At 39.6% G+C, this 12312-nt stretch overlaps 1 protein-coding gene across 1 annotated transcript; it reads left to right on the top strand.

The window, feature by feature from the left end:
* The first annotated feature begins 987 nt into the window (after positions 1 to 987).
* Positions 988 to 2043, top strand: LOC148481281 (olfactory receptor 5V1-like). The gene has a single exon (XM_088453769.1). The coding sequence runs from the start codon at positions 988 to 990 to the stop codon at positions 1903 to 1905; it is 918 nt and encodes a 305-aa protein (XP_088309895.1). The 3' UTR covers positions 1906 to 2043.
* The last annotated feature ends 10269 nt before the right edge of the window (positions 2044 to 12312 follow it).

Raw genomic sequence — 12312 nt, forward strand, 5'->3', positions numbered from 1 at the left:
GGGAGTTAGGGTCCCGGTCATACCTCTCATTGGTGTACACTTGCCAGATTTTTGACCAGAGGAGCCTGTTCTAAGCCTTCCACTGGATGCATTTGGACGAAAACTTCACATAGTGGTAACTTTGGATCCCAGAAGACATGCTAGGGCAGCGGTTCCCAACCACGGTCCTCAAGGCACACTAACAGTCCAGGTTTTAGGGATCGCCATACTTGAGCACAAGTGAATTAATTAGTGCCTCCGTTATTTTGATTTAACCCTCTGTTCACATTCATGGATATCACTAAAACCAGGACTGTTAGTGTCCCTTGAGGACCAAGGTTGGGAATGACTGTACTAGGGGGTTGAGGTCCCAATCGGACCTCACATTGGTGTACGCTGGGCAGAACTTTGACCTGGGGCGGCCTGTACTGGACATTACCCTGGATGGATTTGGATGAAAACTTTACAGAGGGGTGGAAAATGGTCTAGGATGTCTTATGGAGTGGTTGGGGTCCTGTATGGACCTCACAACACAGTGCACTGGGCAGAAATTTGACCCAGGGAGCCTGTTCTGGGCCTTCCACTGGATGGATTTGAATAATCACTGATAAAACGTAATAGCTCTAAGATTTAAATCCGGGCAACGCTGGGTACTTCAGCTAGTGTTTTATAGAGGCAATCATTTAAAATGCAGAAACCAACTGGTTTTGATTTTCAAATGATTGAAAACATTGGGCAGACTCACCAGAAACTCACCGTTTACATTTACCCTAAGATGGCACAACTTGGGAAGGAGCAGACATTTTCACCAGCCAATAGGAGGAAGGGAACAATACTGTAGTTTTGTAGAAATGTTGCTGCACAAGATTATTGAAATGTACTTTTGGATTGTTACTTACTGTTCAGGAGAGAACACTGACAATGGCCCCTCTGCACTCTTTAACAGGTTCAAATGCTAAAGATCACTTTATAAAAATTACTAATTCTTATGTCATCCTTACAGGTGAAATGGGAGAAGTTAACAAGACTTTAGTGACAGAGTTTATTCTTCTGGCCTTTGCTGAATTAAACAATCTCCAAATTGTACTTTTTACCATTGTGCTGCTTGCATACATTGTATGCCTTATCGGAAATCTGACCATCATTTTACTGGTGATAATCGACCTCTCGCTTCACACGCCCATGTATTTTTTCATTAGCTTATTTGCTGTTATAGAGATCCTATTTGTATCTGTCCCTATTCCGAAGCTGTTGACCAACCTCATTAGTCATAACAATAGAATATCTTTCTATGGTTGCTTTGTTCAGGTGTATTCTTTTATAGCATTGGGAGAAATGGAATGCTTGATGCTTGCCATAATGGTCTATGACAGACACTTGGCCATTTATAAGCCATTGCATTATAGAATGATCATGAACCAGACTTTTTGTACAATATTGGCCATACTTCCATGGATGGTTGGCTTTGTTATATCTTTTATCCTCACTACTGTCACAGCTTGTTTGAAGTTCTGTGATTCTAACAAGATGAATCACTTTTTCTGTGACTTGGCTCCATTGCAGAGCTTGGCGTGTTCCAGCACCTATGTCAGTAATGTAGTAACTAGCACGGCTGCAGTCTTGGCCATTATTGCCCCATTTATTATAATTGTTGGACTCTACATCCATATATTAATAACTATCTCAAAGATTAATGGCAGCGAGAGTAGATCTAAAGCATTTTCTACATGTTCATCTCATCTAATTGTAGCCAACCTATTTTATGGTACAGCTTTTATTGTGTATGTTAGACCCAATGGCAGCTACTATGATAAATATCTTGCTCTTATGTATACTGTTATCACTCCACTACTGAACCCTTTTATTTATACCTTAAGGAACAGGGATGTTAGGAGTTCCTTTAAAAAACTGTTATTACCTTTTTAAATTATAATACATGCTACAGTAAATAACACTGAACCAATTGATGTAATACAACACACAATGACACTCCCCTTTGCTTTGTTTACCCCACAAAGCTTGGCAACTACTGAAATAATCTGAATGTGCTGGCACAGTTAGAAGATTATATTGTACCATGGAGCAATATAATACCCTTCCTAGGTGTTATAATTTTACCTTCACATTTCCAAATGAAGATGCCCAAGCTTCTTTTCCGTTTCTGTTGTTTATATATGTAAGTGCATGCATATTTACTAACAAAGAGAAAGAGGGTCTATTAAAGAATATTTGCTATACTGTACATTGCCAATAAAGAGAAGAAAAGTGCAAACTGTAATGTATTCACATTAATACAAACTCTCGAGGATGTTTTGTTATTTAAATTATTTTAAATTAGAAATGTGTGTGTCCAGGTCTCATCGAACCAATAACCAAATTTTAACGGTTCTGAGTCGAACCGATTTTGATTTTGGAATCGCTTTGGGGTTCCTTGTTGGACCGAGCCCCAGCTTGGTTTTACGGTCATCTCGGAACTTGGTATTAAAAACCAAATTCGGGTTTTGGATTGAATGTAAACCAGTCCAAATTTTTTCAGGGAAAATGTAGATCCAAAACCAAAACACATGAGGGTGGTTTTGCAAAACCAAAACAATAGGTTAATTCCAGAACCAAAACACAAGGGTCCATGCACATCTCTAACTTAAATGGTTACAATTTAGCTTTCATTGCTTCAGTTCAAACAAGTAACTTAAAAATTCCAATGTTACCTACCCTTTTCAACTGTAAAGGTGCATACACACACAATGATTTTTTGAACGATTATCGATAATGATATCGTTCAATCGTTGGAAAAATCGTTCACTTTCTGAGTTAAAATGAAGAACAATTATCATTCATGCACGTTCACGTTTGTAGTTCAGTCAGACTGACCAACTCAACGATTTTCAGTAAGGGAATATGCAAAAATCGTTTGTAGTTCAAAAAAATTGTTCATTACATTTAGTAAATGAAGGATTTTGGTAAACGATTTTCGTTCATTTTTCCCTTGAAAGATTGAATGAAAATCGTTTACTAAAATCGTTAATTTACTAAATTGTTGTGTGTGTATGCAGCTTAAGGGGTACATTTACTAAAGTGAGAGTTTTTAGAAGTGGAGATGTTGCCCATAGCAATCAATCAGATTCTAGCTATTATCTTTTAGATGGTGCTAGTTAAATGTTAAGTAGAATCTGATTGGCTGCTATGGGCAACATCTCTACTTTTAAAACCTCTCACTTTAGTAAATATACCCCTAAGTATTTTGTAGCACATTACGGGTCAGATTTTGAGTTGCACACAGTGGTGTCCATGTGTGTGACTTTTGCCAGTTTTGCGTGTGCAACTTTATGCAAATCCCTTTCCTGGTGATTACAGTTGCATTCCCTTTTAGGCAACAATATACTTGAATTAAAAATAAATTTTATTACTAGGGGCAATAAGCTCATCAAAGAAAACATTCATTTCTCAACCTGCCAAAGAGTCCCTGAAATTTCCAGAAAGACCTTACTATACAGGTTGAGTCTCCCATATCCAAATATTCTGAAATATGGAATATTCCGAAATACGGAATATTTTTAGCATGACTGAGATAGTGAAATCTTTGCTTTTTCATGGTACAATGTACACAAACTTTGTTTAAGGCACAAAATTATTAAAACTATTGTATAAAATTACCTGCATGCTGTGTCTATAAGGTGTATATGAAACATAAATGCATTCTGTAATTATATTTGGGTCCCATTCCCAAGATATTTCATTATTTTGTGCATATATTCCAAAATACGGAATATTCCAATATCCAAAATACCCCTGGTCCCAAGCATTTTGGATATGGGAGACTCAACCTGGATTGTGGCTACCGATGCTTCATTATTCCATACAAACTTACTATCATCTATACACCATACGGCAAGAAACGCCCGGTGTGACTGAGCCACTACAAGAGGTATAGAATACTATTTTTTTTATTGTTTTGTTTTTTTAAATTGCATCTTATTTGCATTACAGATGCAGAAAAACACCACTCAAAGTGTACTGGGCTGTGAACTTAATATATAAGAAAATAATTTTATAAAATTTTAAACACATAAATTGTCACAGATGAAGCACAATGGAACTTGGCGTGAGAAAAAAACCACAGCCACTGAATCATAGCACTTTGTATTCAGATTTAGACTCATTGGCACACAGATGTACAAATGTCGCACAATGAATTGGTCAGTGTTATGTAGCAGAGTAGTTTTGTCACTTCCAGTTGTTTTATTTATGCTACTAAGCTGCACATTTTGAGCGAGAAAGATGCTTGGTGCCCAGATCCAGGAGCTCAGAAAGGGGCTGTTTGGCGCAACTGTACAAAAATTGTATTACTGACCTGACCTGGTGCCCTTTCAAAAGTTTCACATACTGTACTGATGAATACTTGGCTGGACTTATCAAAAACTGTGTGATACTGTAACTGCTATGACAACAAATAATTGTATAGGTAAGTACTATTAATTTCCCATAAGAGTATCACCAAAAAAAAGCTTCACATGGGAGGAGGGATATGTAATAAGCCAACTTAACATACTCTGGGATGAATTTCACACTGGATATCTGAGGAACCTCTAAAGACCTGTATCTTCACTTCCATTATAAGAGAGTGATCTGTAATAATCAATGTTGATAATGCAACTTCAGTGGGGTCCATGGCCTAAAGAAACTGCTATGGTCACAATTTGTGGATTGATCACTGATCACCCGACAATAAATACTAAGTTGGCACACAGTTTAAAAGAAGAGACTCCCATCTCTGAAATGAGAGTACCTTTGATTCTTCATTTACTAGGGGTATATTTTAGAGATGAGCGGGTTCTGATCTCAGAGATCCAAACCCACTCTAATTTAGAGATCCGGTGCGAGAACCGAATGTGCGGAACTCAAACCGAGGCAAAACCTTTCAGAGACAAAATCTCACGGCTCGCAAACTTTCATCTCTGCGTCAGTGCCATTTAACTCCGGCTATGGAGAGTGAACAGGGAGGGTGGGTAGTGTAGGGCTGGTGCTTTCTGCTGTGTCCATCTGGGCGGTGCTTTCTGCTGTGTCCCGCTGGGCTGGTGCTTTCTGCTGTGTCCATCTGGGCTGGTGCTGTCTCCTGTGTCCATCTGGGCTGGTGCTGTCTGCTGTGACCATCTGTGTCATCAATCGCTGCTGCCTTGGTCAAGGGGTGCTCCAGACCCCAAGTTCTGGACAAAAAAAAAAATATATATATATATAATAAAAAGTGTATTTTTTTTCTGTGTGCGTTAGCAGCACTTATTATCATCAGACAGCAGCAACCTAGTGCTGCCTGTGTCATCAATCGCTGCTGCCTCAGTCAGGGGTGCTCTGGGCCCTAAGTTCTGGACAAAACAAAAATATATATATAACAAGTGTATTTTTTTTCTGTGTGTGTGTTAGCCGCACTTATTATCATCAGGCAACAGCAGCCTAGTGCTGCCTGTGTCGTCAATCACTGCTGCCTAGAACATGGGTTCTAGGGGACCTAAGTTCATAACAAAAAGTGTATTATTTTTTGTGCGTGTGCATTAGCCGCACTTATCAGACATAAACCTAGTGCTGCCTGTGTCGTCAATTGCTGCTGCCTCGGCTAGGGGTGCTCCAGGCCCTAAGTTCTGGACAAGAAATATATATATTATATTATATATGTTCACTTACCTTGACAAAGGGGCGCTGTGGCCCCGAAACGTTGGTCGATGTTCCTGACTTTGGAATAAAACGATGTCCTTTTTCTAACTGCTGCCAAGTCTCAGAGTGCCACTATTTTTCGTTTTGCGTATATATATATATATATATATATATATAAAAACAATAAGTGTATATTTTTTTCAGTGTGTGCATTAGCTGCACTTATTATCAGACAGCAACCTAGGGGTGCTCCGGGCCCTAAGTTCTGGACAAAAAAAAAATATATATATATATATATATATATATATATATTATATATATAACAAAAAGTGTATTTTTTTTCTGTGTGTGCATTATCCGCACTTATTATCATCAGGCAGCAGCAACCTAGTGCTGCCTTTGTCGTCAATCGGTGCTGCCTCGATCAGGGGTGCTCCGGGCCCTAAGTTCTGGACAAAAAATATATAACAAAAAGTGTATTTTTTTTGTGCATGTGCGTTAGCCGCACTTATTATCAGACAGCAACCTAGTGCTGCCTGTGTCGTCAATCGCTGCTGCCTCGGTTAGGGGTGCTCCAGGCCCTAAGTTCTGGACAAAAAAAAAAAATATATAACAAAAAGTGTATTTTTTTTGTGTGCGTGTGCATTAGCCACACTTATTATCACACAGCAGCCTAGTGCTGCCTCGGTCAGGGGTGCTCCGGGCCCTAAGTTCTGGACAAAAAAAAAATATAACAAAAAGAGTATTTTTTTTTTCTGTGTGTGCGTGTGCGTTAGCCGCAACTTGTCAAAACTATTGCTGCTTGCTTGGTGACTCTGCTACAAGACCGCAGTGAATATTGAGGGTAGTCATGTTGTAGCTGCCAGCAGCAGTCATGATGATGCAAGGCCATCAACGTCCTCGTCCTCTATGAAGGCCGCTGCCCCAGGGCTTAAATCAGGCCATGGACATGAAAAAGCGACTTCTTTTACTTTATTAAAGAAAAAAAAATCTAAAGCCAAGTTGGCAATATGCCATTCACTACATGAAGTGGCAAGGAAAGGATAAGGCCTTGGCCTTTATTTATGACTTGTGGTTCTAGTGATTATAGCCATTCTGCATGTTGTAGTAGTGGTAGTACTAAAAATGAAAGTTGTTAAGAAGAAGACGAGTAAGTCACCTCCGGAAGAACCAACTGTGTGCTCTGAGAAATCAAAATCACAAATCCCCAAGGAGAGTGCAAGTATGTCTGCGGTTGCCATGTGTGAGCCTGACAAATAGTGTACTTGAAGATCCTCCTTCCAACATTTGTGTGCCCTCTGTAAATGTGGGGAAGGGCAGTCAACATATTGCTGACGTAGTCATTGAGGATGCTTCTGTGGAATTGCACATGGAGGATGAGGAGGATATTTCGGTAGTTGCTGCTAAGGATGATGAGGATGTTGATGCCGAGGATGTCGTTTGTGTAAGTCAGGCAACAGTTGTTGCCAATGGTATGAAAAAGCCCATTGATGTTGTCATGCCGGGGTAAAAGACAAAAAAATTCACTTCTCACATATGGAATTATTTCCGCCCAAATCTGAACAACAGTTGTCAAGCCATCTGCAACCGATGCCAAGCAAGAGTGAGTAGAGCTAAGGACCTTAACCATCTAGGAACCTTCTCCTTGTTACGTCACTTGGAGCGCATTCATCAAATTCCAAAGTGTATGCCGGCAAGTTCCAAAACTAAAAATGTAACAATCAGTCCAGTGTCACCTACCTGCTCCCTCTCTGTGGGATCCAAGCGCCTTAGATCACCAACACCAACACCTGCATCATCAACATCCTCATTCATCATCGGAATTAGTCCTGCTGTATCCAATGTTATAAGCATGATTGACTCCTATCCTATCCGTGATTCCATAGAAGGATCCTTGATTACTACGCCTGTTGTTGCTGCTGCTGTCGAGGTGATCTTCATCCCAGAAGGGGACCAGGAGGAAGACTACTTGCAGTACTGTAACCAAACAATTAACTGTCAAACAATCCTTTGCAAGGGCAAACAAGTATGACAGCAGTCACCTAGTTGCACAGTGGATTACTGGCGCCATAACAGCTGTGCTGGTATTAGATGTATGTCCAGTATCTGCCATTAATGTAGTGGGTTTTTTCCCCTCTAGATTCCACTTCACTAGAACAGCAATTCCCAGTCTGTACAAGGACATTAAAAAAAACCTTATTAATGTCCTCCAAGATGCCATTGTACCCACTGTCCACTTGACCACTGATATGTGGACAAGTGGGACAGGGAAAACTAAATATTACATGACTGTGACAACCCACTGGGTAGATGTATTGCCTACAACAGGAGCAGCAGCATCTACCAAATCCAAGCTGATTCAGAAGCAGGCTGCTCTTGGTATAACTGGTTTCACTAAGAGGCATACCACTGATAACCTCAAGGAAAAACTCAGGGAAATCATTGCAAAATGGCTTACCCCACTTGGGCTCTCCTCAGGATTTGTGATTTCTGACAATGCCAGCAATATTGTGAGAGCATTACATCTGGGTGAATCCCAACATGTCCCATGTTTTGCTCACACAATTAATTTGGTGGTGCAACATTTTTTAAAAGATGACAGGGGCGTGCAGGAAATGCTGGCAGGTGGCCCAAAAAATTTCAGGACATTTTAAACATTCAGCAACCACTTGTCGAAGATTGCATGACCAGCAGATACTGTTGAATTTGAGCTGCCATCAGCTGAAGCAAGAGGCAGTAATTAGGTGGAATTCTTCCCTCTATATGCTTCAGCGGATGGTGGAGCAGTAAAAGGCCATCCAGAGCTACACAATGGCCTATGACATAGGCCATGGAGCGGGAATGCACCTTACTCAAGCACAGTGGGGAATAATTTCTGTGTTGTGCAAGGTTCTCAAACCCTTTGAACTTGCCACACATGAAGCTAGTTCAGACACTGACAGCTTGAACCAGGTCATTCCACTCATCAGACTTTTGCAAAAACAGCTGGAAAAACTGAAGGAGGAGCTGAAACGGAGTGAGTCTGCTAAGTATGTTGGACTGGTGGATCAAGCCCTTGATTAACTTTGCAAGGATCCAAGGGTCGTCAATCTCTTGACCATACTTGTTCCTAGGTTTTAGTCATACCTTGTGTCTTTTTTTCCAATGGACATAAATCTGAAAAGATGCAAAGAGCTGTTGGTAAAAAAATTCCTTCTACTCTAGTCCACTTTATATGCCCTAGCTTTTCTGGGCTTATTGAACATGATAAGATATAGCCTTTCTCTGTAGTCCGGGATATCTTTGGTATATTTATTTAGTCCTATCTTTTAGTCCTTTATGGGGTGGCATCTTTATGGTTTCTCACTGATTAAGGTGCACATTATTTTATATTATATTATATTATTATTATATTTTATTTTATTATTTAATATACTGTATATATTTTTTATTTTGGTTTTTACACTGGTTCGGTTATATATTAATAATAATATTATTATTATTATATTATGAGATATATATACTTTTCATTTATACATTTAAGATGTGTTCTTTTACATCACTAATGCTGGGCATACACTACCAGATAAAATGTCTGTCAGACCGACAGACATTTTATCTGGCCGGCTGCCAGCCACAGAAGTCGCCGGCATACACTGTGAGATTTCTCTCACAGTGTATTTGGCAAACATCCGCACTCTGCCCCCGGGGGAGGAGACATTTCCCTGTTCCTTCCGTAGGAAGGAACAGAGGAAATGTCTGTCTGTCAGCCGCGCTGGGCATACACTGCCCGATGCGGCCGGCAGTTTACTGGGAAATATCGCATCGGACGGGCATGCTTGACAATCCAGCATGCCCGACTGAGCAATATTTTACCCTCGGTCACCCCCCCACATGTTACAATTATCACGGTGATCTCAGCCGATATCGGGCAGATCGTCCCGATAATTGTAGCATGTATGGCCAGCATTACATGTCGTTCTGTCTATATTCATGATTTTTATATATAAATATTAGTAATATAATTTATATTAATTTATATAGATTTATATATATATATATATTTATATTTATATTTGATATGTATATTATGTTAGAGATTTGCTGAAAATAAGTAGGACCAATCGTTCGATGACTGGAGATTATCGATGGTCTATATTGTTTTCTGTGTATATGTAGATGTGTTATTCCCTCTTTCCTCTCTTGTATTAGCCCCAGTCATCCACCCAGATACCGTTAGAGTGGCCAACACTATATAGGGTGATGGTTTATTAGCCATTGATACTTTTTAAATTATTAAATTATTGTATATATATTTTTTGATGGTTCCATATTACTCTGTCATGTTTATGTTGGGACAGTAGGTTCAGACAGTTAAGTACATGCATATGCATGTGGGTGTATGTGGGTTGATTATGTGTGCATGTATGCTTATGCATATGTATGTTGACATTTGATTAATTTATTGATTTTATTTATACATTTATTATTTCATAATATGCATTTTATTTTAGTTGTTTATTGCATGTCTTGTGTTACACTATTAAATACATTTCTGTATATGTTACAAGAAGCAATGAGATCATAGTAGGAAATTATATTAATATACTCTTGCTGAAACAGATTGTCAAGGGTTAAAAATAAAAACAATCACCTAATTATCCAATGGTTTCCACCTTAATACTATATATATGATTCAACCACCAAGAGGGGGCATTCCAGCTTGAAAAAGGCTACAGTGGTAGCCAAAACGCGTTGCTGCTCTCTTTATCAGCTATTGGAGCTACTCCCCATTCAAGACCAGGCGTTGCTGACACACTGCTGCTGATACATTGACAGCCGGTCTGCACTATCCTTCTGTTAGACCTGTTCACAGCTGAGTCACTGCTGAGACAAAAGCAGGCTACCTCTGCCTACAGCATTCACCGGTGTCCACTCCAGATGGGGATCATTTCCACATGACTACTGGTCGGAGGTCCTGACAGATGTCAGTAAAGAGACAGATACTGATGCTGACTACGGAGGGACAGTGTGCTGCAGCACATCCAGCCTTGCCGGATACAAATATTCCTTGCTTATCCCGCTGAACCATGCTGAGCCAGTCTAAGCTCAGTCTCCTTTGACCATCAAGGGACGGCACAGTCATATCCACAGGTATCCACCTTTGGTTCCTTATCATCTAAGTACCCAGTAGAACATTGTGTGACTCCTAACCGCTCATAAGGGTACTCACTTGTATTTTATATACAGAACAATTTCTGGAACATATGTTCAGCCTCCATATTCGTATCCGAGACTTGTGACATTGCCTGAGTCTTTGATATTATTGGCCGGCATTATTTCAATGGGTTCATTAATATTGTTATATTGCTGGGGAGAGCTATCAATCAGCTATAGGCTACACTGTTGCCTTACATTATTGCATCTTGCTACAGTACCTTTTAGGGTTTATAGCCACCTTTATTTAGGGATATGGTGTAGCCACCATTTTTATCCTTTATTATAGGAGATTGTGTTACAGATTATTGGAGCCTGATCAACTCCCTAATTTGTATGGTTCATGTTTTCCTGCTTACCACGTCATACATGAGCTAATTAGCAGTGGTTACTGTCATTTACTTTCATGTGCATTTATGTGTGTTTTTGTTTATTCTTTTAAGGTATTAAACTTTATGTAATTACATATATGTGTTGTTCCTATGTTCCAACATTAATATCAGAGCGCAGTTTTTTCTTTCATTGTTGGTAAAAAAAATTGTCAGCTAAAGCAGCATGTGACACGCCATCATTTCCTCCTTCAGTTTCTTCGGCTGCTAGGAAAAAACTCAATTTTCCCCACAGAATCCCTGCTGGTCATGCAGATCAGTCACCAAAAAATGACATCTGGTCAGGCCTGAGAGAACTTCCTACTAATAGTGACATGTCTACCATGACTATGTCTGATATGGTCACCATTCACAGAATGGTTGATGACTATTCTAGGGATAACAGTCCCTTTCAGTACTGGCAGGAAAAAAAGGCAATTTGGAGACCAATACACAAACTGGCTTTGCATTACTTAAGTTGCCCACCCTCCAGTGTGTACTCTGAAAAAGTTTTCAGTGCAGCTAGCAACCTTGTCAGTGATCGCCATGGGAGGTTACTTCCTCAAAATGTGGAAAAGTTGATGTTCATTAAAATGAATTTCAAATTCCATGAGGAAGACCTCTACCAACAATTACATAAAAAATATATTTCTATTTATTACTTCTTATATTGGGGTTTAATATCCATATATTAGGACACTACTTTGTATTATTCACTGGTGCAGAAGCTTTCCCTTGATCCCCCTTTCCCTATTCTCATAAAAAAATACAGAGGTGCCTATGGTGGATTCCAGTGGGGATGAATTATAATTGTGTGAAGAAGAGGATGTACACACTGATGGGGATGACGAGGATGATGACATCTGATGTAATGTAAAGCCAGTTTATGTATGGGATAATTTCCATGTCCAATGCACATTGGCAGCTTGTTTTATGGGGGTACAAACAAACCAATAATTTCAGCCACAATTGGCAGTCCCTGTCACTGTGAATGTCTTGTTTCTTATACAACATAATGGTGGGTGGGAGGGCCCAAGGACTATTCCATCTTGCACCTCTTTTCTCTGCATTATGGGGCATTGCTACCTGACATTTTGAATTTGATTGTTTATGAAGGTCCAGA

The sequence above is a fragment of the Taudactylus pleione genome, unplaced genomic scaffold (assembly GCF_031769625.1).
Source record: "Taudactylus pleione unplaced genomic scaffold, aTauple2 ptg000587l, whole genome shotgun sequence".
Classification (NCBI taxonomy): domain Eukaryota; kingdom Metazoa; phylum Chordata; class Amphibia; order Anura; family Myobatrachidae; genus Taudactylus; species Taudactylus pleione.